The sequence below is a fragment of the Myotis nattereri genome (genome assembly GCF_964212035.1).
Source record: "Myotis nattereri genome assembly, chromosome: 12".
Taxonomy (NCBI): Eukaryota; Metazoa; Chordata; class Mammalia; order Chiroptera; family Vespertilionidae; genus Myotis; species Myotis nattereri.
This window is the reverse complement of record NC_138087.1, coordinates 41460280-41484923: the sequence shown is the minus strand read 5'-3', so window position 1 is coordinate 41484923 and position 24644 is coordinate 41460280. Positions and strand designations below refer to the sequence as shown.

The following is a 24644-nucleotide window of genomic DNA, read 5'->3' as shown; positions in this document are numbered from 1 at the left end:
TTTCATATTTATCTCTTTTCCACTTTTTGAAGTAGTTATTAGTCTAAGATTCCTGAATAAAGGATTCATATCATTTCAGTGCTTGGGACCCAATAAAGACAGGAGAATTAACATAGATCAGTAATCTATTGTACAATGGCAGTAAGAACTACTTGAATTCCATTTCTTCACCCCACAGGACAGAACTGCTGCTACAGGTGCATATTATACTCCATGAGTAGTTCAAAATTGCTTGAGTCCCTGCCCTCTAAGAGATAGATGGTATTTGTGTATGTATATGTGAGAGAAAAAAAACCAAAACGTATATACTACTAACTAATATGAATGTACCATATGTGCGGGGAGGGCAATAAATACCACAGGGAAGGAGAGACATTCCAACAGGATTCATCAGGTAATCACTAACTGAGGGAGTAGCATGTGAGCATGATGAACATCTTAGGATGAAGGAATGGGCTAGCATTTACCGAATACTTAGTATCAGGTACCATGTAAGCATTTTCATAAACCTTATTAAACTCTCACAATACAGCTAAACCCACCGAGACCCTGACAAGTTAAGAAACTTGTTGATGATCATACAGCCAATACATAACAGAGAATTTGACCTAAATCTTTTGATTCCAAGATCAATGTCTTTGTACCACGCCATACTGCCACCGTCTTAAACAAGAGCTTGTTACCTTTAGCCCAAAATCCAAAAACATCTGAAATCTGACAGCTTACAAGGAATTTTTCTAACCAATGTATACACTTTAAAATAGTTTTACTCTTTAAAGTAACCTGACCAAAACCAAAATAAAACACACTACATCTACATAGAGAAAAGACTGATGTGAGAGAGAAACATCGATCAATAGCCTGGTAACCTCCTGCATGCACCCCAAGGACTGAACTTGCAACTTGGGTATGTGCCCTGACTGGGAACTGAACCACCACCTTCTGGTGTACCGGATGATGCTCCAACCAACTGAGCCACACTAGCCAGGGCTGTCCGTAACAGAATTTTAATTCACAGCATAAGATCAATCCATTTGGCAAAAAGGTCTTAGTCAACTACACTCTTCTAACCAGTACATAAGAGAGGCTTTCAGTCTATGCTTTTGTAATCATATAATGTAATACGTTCATTTTGGAAATAAGCATAAATACCTATTTATAATCTTGTTTTGGAAAAGAGCCTTCACTGACTCTTAGGCTTTTTGGCCTCCTCTCTTTATTTAAGGTGACCTTTATTCATTCAAACATTACTGAGGAGACTTTAGTGTGTTACAAAATCTTCCCTCAAAAATGAATAAACAAAAAGCCTTGTTTTCAAATGATTCCCCAGTGCAACAATTTTACCTGATCCTTTTCATTTTGTTTTGTTTTCAGATTAAACTCCTTTAACTTCCTGACCCACACCTACAAACTCACCAGCACTCATTCTTCTTTCTGCCTTATTCATCTGATTCCATTCAACTTTCCTTGACCCTTTCATCCCCAAGAGGTACTATCTCTTTGAGGATAATACTATATTAATTATTTCCTCTCTCCCTTTACTCCTGAATTATTGTAGTACTCCCCTGTACTACCTTCATCACAGCATTTAACACACTGTTATAATTTATTTACTTTATTCAATCACCAACCCCTGACCTAGGTTTTGAGAATGTAAAGAAAATCTTTGGCTTCACAAAAGTCATATTCTAGCCCGGGTTGGCTCAGTGGATAGAGCGTTGGCCTGCGGATTCAAGGGTCCCAGGTTCGATACCGGTCAAGGGCATGTACCTTGGTTGCGGGCACCTCCCTGGTAGGGGATGTGCAAGAGGCAGCTGATTGATGTTTCTAACTCTCTATCCTTCTCCCTTCCTCTCTGTAAAAAATCAATAAAATATATGTCAAAAAAAAGTCATATTCTACGGGTGGGCTATAAATAAGACAAACAATATGCCAAAAAGTAATGAGGTTATGAAAATAAATATAAAAACTCAGTTTTGATAAATTGAAACAGAATGTGAGAAAAGGACAAGAATCAAGGGTGATTCCTAAATTTTTGATTTGAGAAACTGAGTAAATGATGGAATTGTTTACAGAGTTGGAGAACACTAGAGGAAGAAAGGTTTGAGAGAGAAAAATGAAGAGTTCTTTCTTTTCCATGTTAAGAAGCCTTTTTGATATTCAAGAATAGAGGTCAAGTAGGTATTTAAACAACCCTGCAGTTCAGGACCAAGGTTAGCCTCAAAGGTATTTAAAACTGTGAATGAAGATATTATTTCAGGAGACTAAGAGGCAAATGCTATTGAGCAACTGAGTGAGATGAGGACTGAGCATTATTAACCAGGGATCTGGAAACAGATAAATAACCTTGACAAGAGTGAAATGGTGGGTGCAAAACTATTTGAATAGAGATAGAAACAATGAGAAGTAAAGAAATAGAGAATCGACCAGAACCTCTCTGGAGATCCAGACTAGAACTTGGCGGGAGATCCTGGCTAGGCTGCTGATCAACTGAACACTGTCTCCGTGTCCTTCCTTCTTCGCCGACTCCGTCTACGCCTTTGGGAATCCCTGGACCTGCTGGGGTTGGACCCCGGCAAGAGATGTCTGAGATTTTGTTGCCTATGGTTTCTTCTATGATTTTTATGGTTTCACAACTTACATTTAAGTATTTTATCCATTTTGTGTTTATTCTTGTGTATGGTGTAAGTTGGTGGTCTAGTTTCATTTTTTTTTGTTTTTGCATATATCTGTCCAATTTTCCCAACACCATTTATTGAAGAGACTGTCTTAACTCCATTGTATATTCTTGCCTCCTTTGTCAAATATTAATTGAGTGTAATGGCTTGGGTCGATTTCTGATGTCTTTGCTCTATTCTATTGTGGGTGCCTACATTTCCAGCCGTCTCTGACTGGCAGGTAGCAACCCTGCTGCTTTTCATAGCCAGGTGTTTTGCGGGCACCTTTCTCAGTTCTGGTGCTCTGGGATGGAGAACCCAACTTGGGGTTTAGATCCCTGAGTTCTCAGTGGAAACCCCCCACAGTTGAGGTATCTCTTCAGAACTTAAGCTGCTGTCTGTGGGAGCCTGGCCAACCCTTTCGCACCTCCACTCTTCCTACCAATCTCTATGCCAGTGGTTCTCAACCTTCCTAATGCTGCGACCCTTTAATACAGTTCCTCATGTTGTGGTGACCCCCAATTTCATTGTTACAAATTGAACATAATTAAAGCATAGTGATTAATCACAAAAACAATATGTAATTATATATGTGTTTTCTGATGGTCTTAGGCGACCCCTGGGGGGGGGGGGGGGGGAAATAGAGAATCAGGAGCTTTTCTACAAAAAAAAAGAAAAAGAAAATAGGGTGGAGCTTCAAAAGAACATGGATTCCATCTGAAATAAGCCATTAGTAATGGAAAGATTGATGATGCAAGAGAACATGGACAATAAATAAGAAGCCTTAAGCCTTTAAGTCATTTAGGGAAACAGGGCAAGGTTCAAGTGGAAAAACAGGCCTTCCACCCTCTGTAATAGAAAGGCAACACATATGGGTAGTTTGGTAGACGTGATGATGGAATAGCAGAAAGCCAGATCTAAGGTTAGGATTCTGTCAGGCAAGTACCACAGAGGGAAAGAAGATAAGGGAGCTGAGATGTATGCAAAAAAGCAATTGTATTCATGAAGCATGGACTTCAAGCTAGAAAAAGGAGGGGGGGAAAGGACACAAGTGAGTACAGTGAAAAGTGGAAGGATTAATAGAGAGGAGGAGCCAATGGAGTAAAAAAAAAAATTACTTTGAGGAATAAGGAAACCAGGTAAGTAGATAGTAGCCAGTATTTAAAAAAAAAAGAAAAAAGAAAAAAGGCAAGTGGAGCAATTATATGCATAAGAGTTTAAGCTTTGACCATGGGAGGAGATTCCCAACGTTGAGGTGGAGGGTGGGTCTAAAAGCTGAAGGATCAAATGTTGCATTATCCATGCGAGCATCCTAAACATGATGACAGGAATTAGGAAAAGCAGTGAGTCAGGTACAAATGAGGAGGTATAACTGGAAGGTAAGGACAGATTGGGAGGGGATAGCAATCTGATGGTATGTATTTCAGAAGAGCTGGGGTTTTGAGCAAGGAAGAAATGGACTGAAGCAGCAAATGGGAGAAAATGGTTCTAACTGGGGGGTTGAACAAACATTACTTAAGGATTATAAGGAATAGCCAGGTAGGGCAAGAAAGTGAACATAATTTTATTTTCAACAATCTGTCTCTATTTGATGCTAATAAACTATCAACTCCAGAAGACAAATTGGAAGGGTTAGGGCAGGCAGCATTGAAAGGTTGGAAGATTGCATGAAGTTGGATATACACAAAGCCAAATGAGAATAAAATTTCCCAGCAGTAATGCCAACCTGGCAATTTTGAATACAAATAAGCAAACACCTTTTGCATAAGCGTCATAAGATCAGCTCAGTATCTTTCCAATAATTTCCCTTTCTGCTTAAGTTAGCAACTAAGAAATTCTAATGATAATTACCTTCAGGTAGAAGGCCTTACATGACTAAATAAAAAGTGTACCTGAAGAGGAATAGGGCTGGGAAAGGGTACCTTCACTTTTATACTTTATTCATTTCTCTATTATTTCAAATATTCTTCAACAAGTTTGCATTTCTTTTTTTTATATATTTTTATTGATTTCAGAGAGGAAGGGAGAAGGAGAGAGAGATAGAAACATCAATGATGAGAGAGAATCAGTGACTGGCTGCCTCCTGCATGCCCCCTACTGGGGATCAAGCCCGCAACCTGGGCATGTGGCCCTGACCAGAATCGAACCCAGGACGCTTCAGTCCACAGACCAACACTCTATCCATTGAGCCAAACCAACTAGGGCTCACAAGGCTGTCTTGATGATATATATATATTTCAGTACCAAATGACTAGAAGAGATTTAATCCTATTTCCACCTCCACCCTACCTCTTCAAGTCCCAAGACAGCACTACCAGCCAATGGCAATAGAGACTTCTTTTAATAATCCCAGTCAAGGGGAAATTTAAAAATCCTATGCATGCTCCTCACTATTAGACATCTTCCTTAGATTAAGCTAAAACCTACCTCTGTGAGTTTGACCTGTTGGTCTAAGTTTGGTTACAAAGAATGCCACAGAACAAGCTTCTCTACTCTTCTAGAATCAGTGTACTGTCTTCAAGTATACGAAGACAGCTATCGGTCTGTCCTTTGGGGAATGGGTGCTGTACCTATATACATTTCCCAATAAAACATCTGTCATTATCCATCATCTAATTTCAGTGAAGTCCTGACAAACTGCTTGGCAGAGAAGGAGAAGGGGAACTAATGCAGATCTCCTACAAAATAATGAGGTACAAGTAATCAATTGTAACTAAAATCCTTTAAGGAGAGTTACAGAAGATCATGCAGCTATTACTCTTTCTTTGTTAGATGTCACTGAATCCAATAGCTTTCTGAAATAAAGCATAAGAATGAAGACAGGGTCAGATGCTTCCGACAAAATTTTGGCTTTAGATAGCGGCATCTAACTGGCTCAAGAACTTGCTATAAATGCAACCAATTATTAGTCCTCCATTAGACAGATGAACAATCAACCTAATGATCTTGCCTCAGTAAAATATTTCTTGCTGTTTTTGCCAGTATCTCCAATAACAAAACACCTGGTGTTTCTACCAATGGACAAATGTGGCTTTCTCACAATTTTTAAAAAATCTTTTTTAATAAATATTTTCATTGAGTTTTAGAGGAGTGAGAGGGAGAGAAACAGCGACAGATTGCCTCCTGCACATCCCCTACACCCCCTACTGGGATAGAGCCCGAAACCTGGGCATGTGCTCTAACCAGGAATCAAACCAGCAACCTTTTTTTTTAAAATATATTTTATTGATTTTTTACAGAGAGGAAGGGAGAGAGACAGAGAGCCAGAAACATCGATGAGAGAGAAACATCCATCAGCTGCCTCCTGCACATCTCCCACTGGGGATGTGCCTGCAACCCAGGTACATGACCTTGACCGGAATAGAACCTGGGACCTTTCAGTCCGCAGGCCGACGCTCTATCCACCGAGCCAAACCGGTTTCGGCAAACCATCAACATTTTGGTGCACAGGTAGATGCCCAATAAACTGAGCCGCACGAGCCAGGGCACTTCCTCACAATTTAAAAGAAGCAAAGAAATGAATAATAAAAGTGATAAACAAAATAAAACTTAGTGATTAAACTTGAGACTCATGAAAAGGTTTAAGACCATAATGCCACAGCTGTTAGATAGCACCAAGAAACAGACAATGAGAAGTGTAAGAAGTCTACAAAGAACTGATAGCATAAGAAGTACAAGTTCAAGAAGCCTTGTACTTATAAGTACAAGAAGCACAGTAGGGTACACAGTGGCTAAATACTTATTAAAACTGCCTTATCATCTGATGAAAAACAATCAGAATTGCTTGTGCCAAAACTTACAGTAAGAATATAGGACCAGACAGTCATTTATTAGGAATAACACAGCCTTTTATTTAGATTTACCTAATGTTAACACACAAACTTGAGAAAATTTTCCCAAATGTTGCTTCAGCTTCTCTCCCCCACCCCCCCCAATCTGAACCTAAGGAAAAGAAGAGGTCCTTTGAGCACCTAACTGCAAATATCCCTCTTTATTCTTCTTTACTGAACTGTCTTCTCCCTCATCAGAATGTATTATAATTCATAACTATACATCTTTGTGCTTGCTTATTGTCCAATGACCCAGGAAACTATAAGCAAAATCAACTCTTTTAAACATTGTATGCACTGAAGCACAGGGCCTTGTACATGGAATGTACTCATTAAATATCTGTAGTTAGTGAAGACAGAAAGAGAAAAGGAAAAGGGGACCCCAAGTTACTATGTATAATCAGTTTGCTTCCAACATTAATTTCAACGTTGAGAAATTAATCACTTGTTGGACACTTATTATGATCTAGACCTTTTATATACATCATTTAATTTAGCCTCACAACAATCCTGCCAGGTTTCTCATTTGAAACTGAAGTAAGGCTCAGAGAAACTAAATATTAAAATAATTTACTTGAGCTGCACACCTAGTAAATTTGAACTCCAGATAATGTGAATATCAGGTTCATCTGATATTGAAGGTGGCCCCCAAGATGCCCTTGTCTCCAATGATCTCCTCTCCATACAGCTATGGAGAAGTTGGAGGGGGAGACACCTACAGCAAATTAGGAGCTTTATAAAACCCAAGACCTGTGGCTATGGAGACAGTCTTAATTTTCTTGAAGGTTGCAGAAATCCTGCTCAAGAAGTAAATGAGTTATAAAAAGCAAAACAAGCATTTTTACATTACTCAAACAATTCGATCCTCAAACTACCTTTACAAGAGACGTATGTTAGTGAAAGCACTGGGGCTGAGAACGTTTAATCCTTCCCATTCCCCCTACAAACATTCGGACGTGGGGTTTTCCAAAAACAAACAATTGCTGCATAAAGTTGGCACAACGTTTTAGGAGATGCTCGTGCCACAATCCTCATTTTCCTACTGTAAATATGTGATCCAGACAGGAGCTCAATTTACCCATTTGCATTTTAAGTTTGATGAGGGACCCATTCACTCTTTGTGCAATCAGTCAAGTGCTGACTGCCAAATACATTCATGAGGAGACAACACATCCAGGTCAAAGAGAGGGTGTGGGAACATCATTTCAGAAAGGGCTGCACTGCAGCCAAAACTAACTCTGGGCTGCGGTCCACGCTCGCCCTCGCCAGCTCCTCTCACTTCCTCTTTCCCCTCCACTGAACCATTCCTTCCTGGAGTCAGATCTAATGCTACAGGCAGGGTCCTACCTTGGTCTGAACAGTCTTATCAAACTTGTCATTTTTGAAGCTAAACGTGTTTTGATGTCTCTGAGGCCTGGAACGGGCCACGTTGCCTCTCTGGGAGCTCATCGCCGAAATCACAATCACCAAACGCTGGGAGCAGGAAGATTCAAGAAGCCACGAACTACCTCGTGGAGAAGACGCCTGTCACTGACCCGGAAGGAACTGATTTAGCTTTCTCGCCCCGCCCCCGTCAGTCCACGTGACGCCGCGCGGAGGTCAAAGGACATCCTCGGTCCCTCGGCAACTTGAAGGCTCTTCCTCGAGGTCAAGACTCGATCCCTCCGCTCACCCTCTCTCTCCAACTCCGCAGATACATCCCGCTTTCTTCGAAGCGACAATTCCCCCATTGGTCCGAACGTGGATGTCCATCAAGGCGGAGGGGCGGGGAACTTTTGATTCCATTGGCCCTTCTTTTCCGCAATCCCCGCCTCCTGCCGACTCAGCTCAGCCTCTCCTGGCGCCCGACTCCGCTCGGCGGCTTGTGATTGGTGGAAATCGGGTTAAACTGGACTGCGTCCCTCCCCCTGCCTGCTCGGAGGCTGGAGCCCGGGTCAGTTTTGGCATCTTCATCCCGTCAGTGACCAAGTCCTGGCTTAGTGAGTCTTTTGCTGGTGCCCCTCGGTTCCCTTCCCGCCTCCCTCCCGCCACGAGGGCGAGCCCAGCGGCTGGCAGGCTGAACAGGAGCAAGAAGGGAGGGTTAAGGAGAAGAAACACCTGGCTGGGTCTGGGTGGCGTCTGCAGTGCCAGAAAGGGCGGTGGTGGTGGCGGCGGCGGCGGCAGCTGCGACCACGGCCGCTCGGGACCTGCGGGCCGACCGAGAGCAACCGGCGGCGGCGGCAGCTCCAGCGCCTCGCGCCGGGGCCGTTAGTCAGCAGAACGCGAGCCCGCGTGGAGGAGCAGGGCCGGCGCGAGGAGGCGAGGAGGGAGCGCGAGCGGGCCCTCTCGGGCGCTGCCGCCTATCTTGGTCCCGTCGCCGGCACCGCAGCCCTCGTCCCTTCTGCTCGGCCGGTCCCGCCCGCAGGCCGGGAGAGTCCGGCGGCGGCGGCATCGCGGAGCGCGCCCCGTGGAGGACCGCGCGTCGGCAGAGGTTCTCTCCCGGCCCTTGCAGCCCGACACCTTGACTGCGGCCCCTCCGGTGCAGGTGCGTGAGGCGGCGGGGGGCTGGGCGCCTGCGGCCGGGCGTGGGGAGGGGGCGCTGGGCCCGGAGCTGCAGCGCGGGCGGGTCGAGGCGAGCCGTGGCCCGGCAGGGGGAGGGGAGCGAGATGCGTCTTTGTTGTTGGGAGACCGGGATCCCACTCGGCGCGGGGAAAGGCGGGAGAGCCCCTCCCGATTTGGGGGAGGGTTCTCCAGGGGGCTCGGGGGAAGGGAGAGGGAGAGGAGGGTCCGAGTGGTGGGCGAGGCGGCGGGAATCGGGGGGCCTGGGCGAGACCGACCCGGGGCTGGGAAAGGTCTGAGGCCCCCCTGGCCGAGGTCTCCTTTCCCCGCCTTTGCGTTTCTAGCCGCGGACGGAGAGATGAGGCCAGGTTCGCGGTGAGATTCGCGGAGCCCGAAGGCTTTCTCCGAGTGTCCTCGCGTGTCAGCCTCGGTGTGAGATGGAACCTGCCGGGTCCCCGGGGGTTTGCGAATTGCGGCCGGGCCGCGGGGTTCCTGTTCTCGAGGCGGGTGACCCGGAGTCTTGCCTGTTTGCGAACTCTGGGGTGGAGTGGGGAGGAATTTTGCATCGGAAAATTGGAGTTGATGTTTGGGTTGTTTTGCTTTTTAATCCTGAAACGAAAGTTCTTTTCAAGTTAGATTGTATTGTTGTGAAGGGCTTTTTGTAAAGAGAATTTAACCCAGCTTCTTGTTTAAAACAAAAATGTTCATGATGGTCTAGGCTAGGGTGAAATTTCTGGCAATGCCAGAGCATAGTTTATTTTAGACGATGCTTTGTTGTAAGTCGGTGTTAGGTGGATTTGGTAAGCCAAGGGATGTATAACGGGATACAGGGAGGATGGTCTTTAAATTTTGGATGTGTATGAAAAGATGTTACTTTTTAATACTTGATCCACAAGATGAGTCATTGATTTTTAAGGCTCCAATTAATAAAATGAATTTTGAATATCTTCTGCCAGCATTTGAAGCCTACTGGGTCTGAGTAAAAGTCAGGTACCTGTTGTAATAGTATTCATCTGTTTAACAGGAAGACTTAAAAGGAAATGAACTCTTCTCCATAAAGAGTTTGTCTCTTTATATATTTATAGCATAAATGGGTGATATGTCTAATATCTAATAATTACCAGTGTTTTGATAGTTATCATAATTGCAGTGTTCTAGTTGGGTACTGCCAACTCTTTGCTTGTTGGTAAATTTCTATTTTTGGAGTAGGGGTAGTGGGTTACTTGAACAGTGGAGATAGCCACGTTTCCACTAATAAAAAATATAAAATCCCTGTTGTGTAATAATTGCTATGTTTTTTTGAGATCCAGGAGGAAATGAATAGCACCCTCATCCATATGTTGACCTCTCTTTTCTCTTACTGTAGTATTAATAAGGTTAATTGGCAAGGATGGGATTAGATTTTTACCAGGCAAGTCAGTTCTAATTTTGTCCCTCACTATATGGTACTGTAGGTAAGTGGCTTGTTTTCTTGAGTATTTTTGCCCATTTTGAAATGTGCATGAAATAACATCTGACAAAGAATTTTCTGTATCCCTGTGACAAAATAATGTTTTGGTTGCCTAATGGACACAGAAGAACTAGGCAATTAGTGTCTGTTCCAAGTTCTGTCACTGAATTGGTCTACAGGCCAGCTATCCCACATCTGAGTCAGTTTCTTCATTTGTAATATAAGGCTAATAAAACATGCCACCTGCTCACTTTATAGTAAGGGCAATAAGAATCAACAGTTACTCTGGTGTGTGACAGATTGTTTCATTTAAATAGTACTTTTTAGTGCAGTTCTTGTTTTGTTTTGATGCTATGAATTTCAATTTCTTGGTGAAGAATTGGCATAAAGTAGTTATATTAGGGGGAATGCCTATCTATATGCACTTAGGAATTTATACTAGTAGACATAAAGTTTCTTCCATGTTAAGATTGGTTATATCTTTAGAGTCAGTGATGACAAGAAAAGAGAATGGCAAATTAACTTGGTTGGTTTATTTGCTGATAGATTTTATTTGTAATATATCCAAAAATTTGCTCTTCATGCTCAAAAATTATGCCTGCCTTTCCTACCCTGTTAAAAATTTTTCACGTACATTGCTCTATATGCCTCTCAACCAGCTTTGTGAGTTAGAGGGGAAAAAGCGATGTCATATACAGGTGGAATAAAGCCCAGAGTACTTAATTATTCAAATTGCCTAAAGCTACACAATTTGTAAGATGCAGAATTGAGACCTGAAGCTGAGTTTTCTGACATCTATTCCTAAATCCTTTCCTCAGGAGCAGTGTTTTTCAAACACTTGGCTGGCCCAACATTTTTTGCCAATTCAGGTGAAATGACAAATAATATAGCAATATAAGTATTGGCAACACACAATATAATGAATATCCATGCATCCATTACCAATTTGAAGAAATAAAACTGCAAAACAAAATGAAGCTTTCTCATAGTACTTTATATACCTCCTACACCCTTTCCTCATTCCTCACCACTGACCCAAAATTGATACGCAGCCATCCTATCCATGTTTATACTTTACTTCCTACCTTTACATCCATGAACATTATATAGTTTTTCTTTGTTTTAAGACTATTCAGATATGATGATTGTATCTCTAGTTTCACTCAATTTGCTAAAATTTATTTGTGTTTATTCAGGTAGTTTTAGTTTCTTTATTTGTACTGCAATATGGTATGTGTTCCATTATGTGATTATATCAAGTTTTTGTTGGTTATTTTCGTTTTTGCACTTGTTTGCTTATTAAACAGTCTTGTGGGGAATATTCTTTTATATATTTACTTAGGGCAGTGGTTCTTGACCTTATATCTCATTTTTATAGACATGTTTTGTAACTTCCCCAATACCAGGTGTACAGGTAATAATGCAGATTTTGTAATCAAAGAAAACACGATAATTTTAAGAGAAACATCAAAAGTGCTTTATTCAAAGTAATGTCCATCACTAGCTACACATTTCCTCCATCTTTCAGGTAATTTGTGGAAACTGTCCCAATAGAACTTTTCTTGTTTTGAGGTAAACTATTCAGAGACCCAATTTTCCACTTCTTCGTACGTTTTGAAGTGCTCCTCAGAAAATGCGTGTGCCATCTATCGGAACAAGTGGTAATCTGAAAGAGCCATGTCTGGAGGATACGGTGGGTGGGTTAATACTTCCCAGGCAAGATCTTTTAATGTGTCTTCAACTGATTTTGAAGTGTGTGATAGTGCATTATCATGAAGCAAAATTACTTTGCCATGTCTTCTGGCCCATTCTGGTCGTTTCACGATCAAAGCATGGTTCAAATTGATTATTTGTTGTCGGTAGCGATCAGTATTAACGGTTTCACCTGGTTTTAGAAGCGCATAATACACCACACCTTCCTGATCCCACCAAACGCAGAGCATTGTCTTCTTTCCCAAGTGATTTGGCCTTGCAGTCGATGTTGATGGTTGACCTGGATCAACCCATGATTTTGTGCGTTTGGGATTCTCAAAATAAATCCACTTTTCATCACCAGTCACAGTTGGATGCAAAAAAGACTTTCGTGCCATTGAAGCAACATGTTACTGATGACTTTACAATTTTCCATTTGTCTTTGGATCAGTTCATGTGGCACCCATTTTCCTTCCTTTAAAATCTTTCCCATTGCTTGTAAACGATTAGAAATTGTTTGCTGAGCAATGTTTAATCTTTCTGCAAGTTGTTTTTGAGTGTGACTCGCATCTTCATTCAATAATGCTTGTAATTGTTGGTCTTCAAACTTTTTCGGTTGACCTGGACTTTCTTTGTCTTTCACATCGAAATCATCACTTTTAAATCGTTTAAACCAGCGTTCACACGTATCTTGAGATGGAGCATGTTCACCATAAGCTTCCCGAAGTATACAATAACTTTCAGCAGCACTTTTCTTCAAAATAAAGTAACGAATTAAAACTTCCCACAAATGCTCTTTTTTGGGCACAAAATTCGACATTTTTAAGCGTAAAAATATCTATGATGTTAACACCTTCAGAAAATTTGACATATGAAGTTTTGAAGCTTGTCAATACAACAAAATAGCATACATATCAAATCGCATATATATCAACATATGTGTAACTCCATAAAAAATCAGCATTAATAACCAGTACACCTGGTACTGTGCTAAAAAGAAATTCATAATAACAGCCTTACTTCATATTTTAAGGAAAGTAATGCCCTTACTAAAATATAAAAAGTAATTTATAACAAAGTAATACATTTTGCTCTGTAAATGCTGGGGCTCAACCACACTCAATCTTTCTACCAAGTGTGATAGTAGATCAGTAACATCAGAATTCTGGGAGCTTGTTAGAAATCAGAAGTTCAGGCCCTACTCTACTAACTCAGATGCTGAATTTGAACAAGATTCCCAGGTGATTGTGTGCACATTAAAGTATAAGAAGCACTGCTAGAAGAAATGTAGTTGTCAGCTACTTTGCACCAATGGGTAGTATCACCATGAATAAATAGGACAGCTACTAGTGCAGATTAAAACAGGTGTTGAATTAGCCATTCAAACACAAGTGGTTCTACTGATGATGAAAAATAAGTTTCTGAAATAAACTATTTTCAATAAAGTTTGAACAAAAATAAAAGTGCAGTCTTATCTCTTTAAATAGTGGTTGCATTCTATAAAATCTACATCTATATTAAAACAAAACTATATTTTGTGTTAAGTCCTGTTTATAAATATCTGACCTTAGTGTCCAGCAGAACGTTCCAGAGATATGGGACGTGGGGCAGCATTCTTTCTACACACGAAGAGTGCTTGGCACCCCGGCATCTGTTCAGTAGTGCCCACCATTCATTATAACAACTAAAAGCCAACATTGAGTAAGATTGCCCTGGGATACAAATCTAGTAGTAGATTGCTAGAACACAGTGTAGATTCCACTTCTTCAACTTTAAACTAGCAGTTTTCTCTCCAAAGTGTTTGTTTCCATAATGGATGAGAAAGTCTATTTTCCCACCTTCCAAATACTTTATAGACTTCTTAAGTTTCTTCATTCTGAGTATGAAATAGTACCTCATTGTAGTTTTCATTTGCATGTCCCCAATTAGTTGACCTGTAATTGAGAACTCTTTTATTAGCCATTCGCATTCCTTTTTCTATACATTACTTACTTGGTTTTTTTTATGGGATTGTTCATTTTATGGATTTGTAAATACTTTTTATATACTCTGGTAAAAATACTTGGTAGGCTTTACAAATATCTGTCTAGTTTTTAGCATGCCTTTTCACTTTAACTATATGGTTAATTTTAATGTCAAATTTATTCTTTTATGATTGTGCTTTTTCTCTTTAAAGGTTTTCTTTATCCTGAGGTTATGGGTTCTGTTATAGCTTATTTTAAAAGTTTTACTTTTTCACATTTAGATTTTAAATTTACATAGAACTATTTTTATGTAATAATGTATTTATGAATCTAAATTTGCTTAATAAAAAAGACTAACCTTTAGCCCAGAAGGTGTGGCTCAGTGGTTGAACATTGACCTCTGAACCAGGAGGTCATGATTAGATTCCCGGTAGGACACATGCCTCCTTTAGGGCTCGATTCCTGGTAAGGGATGTGCAGGAGGCAGCCAATTGATGATGTTTCTCTCTCATCAATGTTTCTATCTCTGTCATTCCAACTTTTCTTTTTAATTTGAAATCTGTAAGGTTTGAGAACCACTGCTTCAAAATACTCTGATTCCTGTGTTTCATCTGTGACTCACATTAAGTCTCTAAAACAAAGTGAGCAGGCACTCTTACAAATGATCTATCATTTGTATCCTCCACATTCCACACTCCACAGTTTATTTTAGATGTCTTTTCATCACTTTTTTATTCTGGCTAGAATTTTTTAAAGTGATTCTTATGACCCTACTTTTTAAAATATAATTTCAGAGTAAATGTAAATAATATCTTAATGTTAATTTAGTTCAGATATAGGCCCTGATTTTTCCCCAAGAATTAAAAGCAAGGATGGTTAACAAGTTCTTGCATACAGGTAAAGATGAAAAGTGGAAAAGAAATAATGGGCCAGTCTACTGTGAATTGATAACTATTCTAGGTTTGGGAAGATAGATATATAAACAAAGGAAGCAAAGGTCCCTAACTTTCTAGAGCTTACTACCTAGCAGAGGGCCATAGGCAATGTGCACAATAAATAAAATTATATACACACACACACACACACACACACACGCACACATGAAAGTGATAAACACTTCTAAAGAAAAAGGAGAGAAGGGTACAGGGAATTATTAAATAGGATGATTAGGGTAGGTCTCATTGAGAAAGGGAGAATGAGCTGAGATGTGCATTGAGGGCATTAGCTATTCATGAAGAAGACAGCTAAAACTTGGAAGAGTGGAGAGAATGTAGTCTTTAAGTTAAACCTGTGTTCCTGGCTCTCCCACTTAAGTTGTGTGAACATAGACAAATTAATTGACTTAACAACCTAAAGCCTTGATTTCCTCATGTGTAAAAGGATGATAAGCTGAGAAAAGTATTATTAAGATAAAGGAGATGATAAGTGAAAGCATCTACCTCCCACCCCCACCTGGTTCTCATGTAGCACTCTATATTTTCATAGCATTTATTGGCCTGTATAATAACCTGTGTCTAGTTGTAATTTTATCCTACCCATTTACAAATATTAATGAGAAGAACCAGTCAGTGTGGTAATATATTTAATTAACACAGTAATTTATAAATTACCTTTACACCTGTTTTTATTTGAGAATCATTTCATGCAGATCTGTTGAGAAAAAGTTTTTTACTTATAGAGTCTTTATGCTAGAGCTCCACATTGTAGTATTATAGGTATTAACTCATTAATCACCACACATCATTTTTGTGATGGAGACAGTGGATATGTATCATCTTGCACTTGAAGAAATTGAAGCTAAAAAATAGTATAAAGGTGACACAGGAAGTTAGGTAGAATTTGGATCAAATCTGATTACATTTGGCTATATTTTCATTCTGTTCCCCTTTTTTTTCTTTCTGCAGTATTGCTAAAATTAACTAAATTATAAAAGCAAAACTATGTGGCTTATGTTATATTGTTAGATCATAGCCTTTGGAAAATCATTAAGGCACAAAACAATATTTAAGTTATGACTTTCTTTTCAGTTTTCCCTCATTAAGTTTCTCACATTGTCTAAGGAGGTGACATTAGGATTGGCAATAGTTAGAGGTCTTTACCCTTGAAAATACATAGTGCTAAACAAATTCTTTTCATTATGGCTGTCTTGGAGTATTTAAGATTTATTTTTAGGATGTAGTCACATAGGGTTAAGAAAATAAATATATGCTTAATGTAGGTCAGGATGAATAAGAAAGGGGTTGAAATAAACTCATTAGCTTGGTGTAGGCAATTCTCCCTTCCAATCCCAACAAACCTGAAGTAAAGCCAGTGTCTCCAAGAATAAAACTAGAAGACATCATCAGTTTATCAATTTCAATAAACTTGCCCTAGCCCGGTTTGGCTTAGTGAATAGAGCATCCACCTGCGGACTGAAGGGTCTCAGATTCTATTCCAGTCAAGGACACATGACAGGGTTGTGAGCTCGATCCCAAGTGAGGGGCATGCATGAGGCAGCTGATCAATGTTTCTCTCTTGTCATTGATGTTTCTATCTCTTTCTCCCTCTCCCTCTCTGAAATCAATAAAAATATATTTTAAAAATTTCAGTAAACTTGTTTGATTTCTGAATTTAGAAGATTGATCTTAAATGCATTTTAAAAATTAAAATCAATTGAAATAATTCCTATACTACTTTTCCCAGAAATGTCATCCATAGACCTGTGACCTGGATACTTTGTTTCTGATTAGTGTCTTGCTTGATATACTGATAATCTTTTACTCTCTAGCTTGACCATTCCCACCCCCAAATGTAAAATTCTTCTCTGCACATCAATTATCAGCAGGAAAAGAATGCTGATCAGTAATTTGATTTGGCAAGCTAATACCTGACACACAACAGGTTACATTTTGTTCATTTTTTAAACAGACGTCAATGTCCCTTTTATTAATAAAGATTTAGGGCAGTAAAGTTAATAGGAGTGAGGACTTTTTAAAATTATACAAGGGTAAATGGCTTTCAATTTTTTGGTTAGAATCCATAAGAAAACATTTTGGTTCATGAGCTAATACATGCATACAAAAACAGAAGAGATTATCTATATGGTCAGTGTGAGCATGGTTCAGGAGACTTTTTTGCCCCTGTAGAAAGAAATAAAACTTAAACAGAATCTTTATATAAAAAAACAAACACCACCACCACCACCAACAACAAAAAACAACAACAGCAAAAGTTGTTTCATGTATTTGTAGAAAGGAGTGTAAGTTGGGGAGAATTTTACATTGGAAGGATTTTACCTACAGAGATGGGAACAGTGTACAAAGGCGTAGAAGCAAGAAATAATTTTTCTTAATGAGAAACAGCATGTTTAGTAGAATGAATGAGTGGGGAAGTGCCCAAAAAGCATAGAGTCCAGGAAGCAGAGAGGGTGGGGAAATCATGTATGGCATGCTAAAGAATTTAGATTTATTTAAGAGGGCTTATACATTTCATTGAAAGATTTAAATTAAAATAGGAAAATGACATTATCTGGCAACAGTGTTATGTGGATTTAGAGGGATATGAGATATTAGTGATTTTATAACAGTGAATGAAAAGTGGCTGAGCTAATAAGATGTGACTGGGAGGAATTGAGGGGTACATAGGATTAAATAAGAGGGAGAAGGAGGGAAATGCTGAGATTTTCAGGGTCCATAACCTAAAGGTCTGTGCTAGAGATTTATGTTTTTAGATTTAGTCATCATTATTGTATAATAGTAAGTAGTAGTTAAAGCCATAGGGGTGGTTGAGATAAAAAGACAGGAAAACAAAAGATGACCAAAGTAGTAGTTAAAGTCTTGAGCTAGACAAAAGATAAGAAGACAAAAGATGGCCAGTCTTTGTGTGTGTGTATTTTAATTAATTAAATAAGCAAATAAAACCTTTGAAGGAGGTACCCAGAAAATGAAAGATTTCTTTCATTACAAAAAGGAAGGAAAGGCCCTAATTGGTTTGGCTCAGTGGATAGAGCACTGGCCTGTGGACTGAAAGGTCCCAGGTTCGATTCCTGTCAAGGGCATGTACCTTGGTTGCGGGCACATCCCCAGTAGAGGCAGCTGATCCATGTTTCTCTCTCATCGATGTTTCTAACTCTCTATCCCTCTCCTATCCTCTCTGTAAAAAATCAATAAAATATATTTTTTAAAAAGAAGGAAAGAAAGGACACAAAGTGTTTAATACCACAAAACAATCTTGTAAATTGAGACTGAGAAATACCCAGTGCACTTTGAAATTATAAGATGTCATTCATCAGTGATCCTAAATGGGTTAACAATTTGATGATAGATGTAAATCACAATTCATTTGGGGCCCATTGGGGAATAGTGGGAAGTTTGATTCTGGAGGACACTCAGAGATAGTGATTAGAGTATAAGTACACACAGTTTTTATAAATTTTTAATTTTTGAGTCTTGAATAAACAGAAGGGATGAACCAGTAGAGCAAGAGAGGCTAAAAATGCATGAAACCTACAGAGAGACGTTAACTGATTAGGTATGATCTTGGAAGATGCTAGATAGAGGCATTGGAAACCTCCAGAATATATGTGAAGGGAGTGACACTTCTCAGGAAGTAAAGGTAATCAAGATTTAATTAATACTAATTGATTTATACGGTCCCAAAAGAGATTATCAAATGTATGCCTGACTGTTTCAAGTAAAAGAACAAATATAATATCATACATCAACTGTAATTTATTATCCTACTCACACATTTTGAGTTGTTCCTCCTGTTGTCTTATTCACATAACCCTTTTGTTTGTAAAAGCTGGGAACTACTATAAAATGGTATAAAATGTAACCACAGTAAATCAAGAGAATTATATGTGTTCATTTACAATTAAAGATGACAGAAATTGAATGATTTACCAATTGAACTCTCTCTTTTTTTTGTATTTAGACTTTAAGAAGTTGAGGTCAGTGAAAACTATTTGATACTATTTTGACTTGTTCTTAGTAATGCTCACACAGGTTTTACTTTTTTTCTTTAGAAATATCTCTTTTAGATTATTTTTTTAATAGAATGTACAATAAGATTTTTCTTTCTGCAAAGGCAAGGAGAGAAAGAGAACCGTTTCTAGTTGTATAAATAAAGATAATGTATGAATAGAGGATATAAGAGGTCAAAAAAATCCAGGCAAATTAGAGAGGAGAGGTAGGATTTAGAATCTATAATAATCCTATCTAATAATAGACAAACATGGTAATTAACCGTACCTCTGACACGCTTCCCATTGGCTAATCAGGGTGATATGCAAATTAACTGCCAACCAAGATGACGGCCGGCAGCCAGGCAGCTGAAGCGAACAGGAAGCTTGCTTGCTCCAGTGAAGGAGGAAGCCAAGGTTCCCCGCCTGTCACTGCTGGGCTCTGAGCTTGCACTCTAAGAAACAATGTTGCAGTTATAGAAGCTAAACAATCCCCATGCTTTCTGGAGTTGCAACAGTGTTTCAATTATAGAAGCCAAACAAACCAGATATCTGCTTTCAGCAGCCGAGGTCTCAGAGCTGGAGCCGAGCCTCAGAGCTAAAGCTGGCTCTCAGCTCCAGTGACAGCCATAGAAGGTAAATAAATCCCAGAATAAAAAAAAAAAAAAGAAAGAAAGAAAGAAAGGAGAGGCTGGGAGCTTCAGTCATCCGCAAGCCTGAAAATGGCCCTCAGCCCCTCACCCAGACTGGCCAGGCACCCCAGTGGGGACCCCCACCCAGAAGGGGGTGTGACCAGCTACAAACAGCCATAATCCCCTCATCCAGGCTGGCCAGGCACCCAAGCGGGACCCCCCACCCTGATCCAGGACACCCTTCAGGGCAAATCAGCCGGCCCCCACCCGTGCACCAGGCCTCTATCCTATATAGCAAAAGGGCAATATGCCTCCCAGCACTGGAATCAGCGAAGCCGCAAAGCCTCCCGAACCTGGGATCAGCAGAGCCGCGAGGCCTCACGCCCCAGGATCAGCGGAGCCATGAGGCCTCCCAGCACCAGGATCAGCGGAGCAGCAAGGCCTCCTAGCACCGGGACCTGCTGAGCAGCGAGGCCTCACTGCCCCAGTGTCGAGCGGAGCCTCGAGGCCTCCCAGCACTGGGATCAGCAGAGCCGCGAGGCCTTCTGGCCCCTGGAGCAGCGTGACAGGGGGCAGCGCCCAAATCCCCTGATCGCCCTGCAGCTCTGTGTGTGACGGGGCGGGGCCACAACCTCCATATCCGCCCTGCTCTGTTCATGACAGGGGCGCCTGCCCCAACTCCCCTGTCAGCCCTGCTCTGAGCCCGACGAGGGGCTGCACCTAGGGATTGGGCCTGCCCTCTGCCACCCGGCAATGGGCCTAAGCTAGCAGGTCGTTATCTCCCGAGGGGTCCCAGACTGTGAGAGGGCACAAGTGGGGCTGAGGTACACCCCACCACCACCACCACCAGTGCACAAATTTTTGTGCACCGGGCCTCTAGTAAAAGTATAATATGCTAATTAGACTGGACAAAGCTGGGCTGCGAGGGAAGCCTGGGTCCCAGGTGCCTGCTGGTCCTGGGTGCCAGAGGGAAGCTGGTGCTGGTGGGGGGAGGGTGGAAAGGAAGGCCTACTCTTGCACAAATTTTGTGCATCGGGCTTCTAGTAATAAAATAATCTTGCTGGAGAAAGCTCTAGATGCTATAGTTCAGTCATCTCACATTATAATGGAGGCAGTTAAGGTCTTAAGAACACTTTAAATAAAATTATAACCAGAACTTGAGTTTCCTAGGCTGGTGCTGTTTCTACTACTCCTTTATTTCATTAAAATGAGATATGTATAATGTGAAACAGGGCTTCAAAAGTTGAAAATTGTGGCCGAAACCGGTTTGGCTCAGTGGATAGAGCGTCGGCCTGCGGACTGAAAGGTCCCAGGTTCGATTCCGGTCAAGGGCATGTACCTGGGTTGCGGGCACATCCCTGGTGGGGGATGTGCAGGAGGCGGCTGGTCGATGTTTCTCTCTCATCGATGTTTCTGACTCTCTATCTCTCTCCCTTCCTCTCTGTAAAAAATCAATAAAATATATTTAAAAAAAAAAAAGTTGAAAATTGTATGCAATACCAAAAAACATTTGATGAGTTTAATATTTCATGGTATGCAGCATAATATTTAGTAGCCGAGTTGATGACATTTGGAAGGATGATCTTTAATGCTTGCTTTCTTCCTCATCCCAAGCAAATATTTACCCCAGAGATACATTAGACATGTAGGCTACCAAAAACTAGCTGTTAACATTCTTCTCAAATCAGGTATTAAGGATTTGCCTCAACTGTTGTTTTTTTTTGCAACCTCTGTTTGCCTTCCTTCCATCCTTCTCCCAGAGCATTACTTGGCATATAGTGTCAGTATATTATTCTGTCAGTTTCACCTAAAATACTTCCTTTTCAGACATACTCTATAAATTGTCTCTAAAAGAGAACAAGCCAGAACCACAGGAACGCTGGCTGAGTGGAAGTCCTACAACTAGGAGGAAAGAGAAACGCATACGGACACTCAGAGGAGGTGCAGTGCTGAAGTCAAACTCTGAGGTGCGGAGTGCGCGGAGCGGGCTGGCGGCGGAGGGCGCGGTTGGCGTTTTCAATCGGGAGGGAGTCCCAGACTCTGAGCTCCAGATCCGGGCGAGTCTTTAGGGACCCAGACTCAAACGGGAGAAGCGGGACTGTCTGGCTTCGGTCAGAGCGAGTGCAGCTTTCTCTCTGAGGTTTGCAGCCGTTGCTGGGACTCAGAGAGGCAGTGCCCCTGGGGACAGGACTGAGAGCCGCCATAACTGCTCTCTCTGGCCCACCCTGTTGATCCTGTGCGACCCGCCCCGCCCAAGCCCTGCACAGAGGCATTTGCCGGATAGCCTCAGGCAAAGGCTAGATTAGCACCTCCCTAGAGGACAGAAGTTCTCTCACTGCAGACACAGCTGATTCTCATAGCCACTTGGCCTGGAGGTCAAACCCTCCCTGGAATTAGCTACAACAATCAAGATTTAACTATAAGACTGCGCACAAAGACCACTAGGGGGTGCACCAAGGAAGCATAACAAAATGCGGAGACAAAGAAACAGGACAAAATTGTCAATGGAAGATATAGAGTTCAGAACCACACTTTCAAGGTCTCTCAAGAACTGTTTAGAAGCCGCCGATAAACTTAATGAGATCTACAAGAAAACTAATGAGACCCTCGATCTTATATTGGGGAACCACCTAGAAATTAAGCATACACGGACTGAAATAACGAATATTATACAGACTCCCGACAGCAGACCAGAGGAGCGCAAGAATCAAGTCAATGATTTGAAATGCGAGGAAGCAAAAAACACCCAACCGGAAAAGCAAAATGAAAAAAGAATCCAAAAATGCGAGGATAGTGTAAGGAGCCTCTGGGACAGCTTCAAGCGTACCAACATCAGAATTATAGGGGTGCCAGAAGATGAGAGAGAGCAAGATATTGAAAACCTATTTGAAGAAATAATGACAGAAAACTTCCCCCACCTGGTGAAAGAAATGGACTTACAGGTCCAAGAAGCGCGGAGAACCCCAAACAAAAGGAATCCAAAGAGGACCACACCAAGACACATCATAATTAAAATGCCAAGAGCAAAAGATAAAGAGAGAATCTTAAAAACAGCAAGAGAAAGAAACTCAGTTACCTACAAGGGAATACCCATACGACTGTCAGCTGATTTCTCAACAGAAACTTTGCAGGCCAGAAGGGAGTGGCAAGAAATATTCAAAGTGATGAATACCAAGAACCTACAACCAAGATTACTTTATCCAGCAAAGCTATCATTCAGAATTGAAGGTCAGATAAAGAGCTTCACAGATAAGGAAAAGCTAAAGGAGTTCATCACCACCAAACCAGGATTATATGAAATGCTGAAAGGTATCCTTTAAGAAGAGGAAGAGGAAGAAAAAGGTAAAGATACAAATTATGAACAACAAATATGCATCTATCAACAAGTGAATCTAAGAATCAAGTGAATAAATAATCTGATGAACGGAATGAACTGTTGATTATAATAGAATCAGGGACATAGAAAGGGAATGGACTGACTATTCTTGGGGGGGGGGGGAAGGGGTGTGGGAGATGCGGGAAGAGACTGGACAAAAATTGTGCACCTATGGATGAGGACAGTGGGTGGGGAGTGAGGGCGGAGGGTGGGGTGGGAACTGGGAGGAGGGGAGTTATGGGGGGGAAAAAAAGAGGAACAAATGTAATAATCTGAACAATAAAGATTTAATTAAAAAAAAAAATAAATAAATAAAAGAGAACAAAAGTCTACCAAAAAAATAAGTCTACAATATTTACTTGTTTGCTACTTGTGTCCTTAAACTATAAGACAACATTTTTATTAACTGAAATACCCAGTAAATCAATAACTTTATTTTGCATAGTAGAAAGTTAAGCATGTTACCAAATTGGAGAAAATTACTTTTAAGTGTAGTTAAGTATTGATATTTAACTAAAGGATGTGGTTTACACATTTTGCAATATAAACCATCATTATTCATTTCTTAATTTTTTCCTCTCCACCATGTACTCTTTGTTTTGTTTTTTTCTCACTGTCATACATTTTTTTTTAACTGTATTTTTGTTGCTTTCAGAGAGGAAGGGAGAGAGAGATAGAAACATCAATGATGAGAGAGAATCATTGATCAGCTCCCTCCTGCACACCCCCTAATGGGGATAGAGCCTGCAACCCAGCATGTGCCTGACTGGGAATCAAACAGTGGCCTCCTGGCTCATAGGCCGGTATAGCTCAAACCCTGAGCTCCACTGGCCAGACTACTGTCACACTTTACATGTATTATTCACCTTGCCTGGAGGGTTTTCCTTCTGCTTTGGAAATCATATCTAATTCTAAAATCCTAACTCCTTATCAAAGTCTTTCCTAATTATTGATACCTACTTTTGTCTGATATCTGAAGCTTAAAACTTATTCCACATTACGTAACAATTTTTTATAAGATGAAAAAACCCTCGAGCATTGACTTATTAATAATACATTATATATTCATTCGTTATAATACATTTAAAATATTGAGTACCAATTTATAAAAAGCTCATGAATTTAGAATTAAAAGAGACTTTAACAAACATTAGGTCAGTTACCTTACGTTTTCAACTGAAGAAACGGAGACTTCTTCAATTGGGGTAAAAATAAGTGATTTACCCCAAGTCTTAAAGAATTAAAACTGACTCAACTCTGTTAAATATGTTGTTTTTATTTTCTTAGGTACTTACACCTTCTTTGAAATAATTATTCTATTCTTATTATACACCATGCAAAAGGTAAAATTTCAGTGTTCTAAGAAACCTTGGCAAATGTTGGTTTGTTAAGTCCAGGAAAGGAATTAAACACAACTTAGAATAACTAGTGTTTGTTACACATTTTTTAAGAGTGCATAGTGGTATTTCTTCAAACCTTGACTTGCAGATGAGTATAAATAACTAAAGGGAGGCAACTGGCAACCAGAGAAAAAGGAAGTGGTAGAGATGGCAGTTTATGTAG

At 40.6% G+C, this 24644-nt stretch overlaps 2 protein-coding genes across 3 annotated transcripts in view; one reads left to right on the top strand and one right to left on the bottom strand.

Moving 5' to 3' along the window:
- LOC308528306 (uncharacterized protein C9orf85) overlaps positions 1–8668 on the bottom strand; it is a 50185-nt gene extending 41517 nt beyond the window's left edge. Inside the window, exon 1 of one of the 2 annotated variants that reach the window (XM_081103890.1) lies at positions 7835–8668. In XM_081103890.1, coding sequence (XP_080960016.1) covers positions 7835–7936 — 102 coding nt within the window. In that variant the 5' untranslated portion in view covers positions 7937–8668. The remainder of the gene's footprint in view (positions 1–7834) is intronic. The other variant, XM_081103891.1, reaches the window with a different exon arrangement.
- The window catches only part of ABHD17B (abhydrolase domain containing 17B, depalmitoylase), a 50084-nt gene continuing 33840 nt past the window's right edge, over positions 8401–24644 (top strand). The window contains exon 1 of the mRNA XM_081103888.1: positions 8401–9011. The gene's annotated coding sequence lies outside the window, so the exon portion shown is untranslated. The remainder of the gene's footprint in view (positions 9012–24644) is intronic.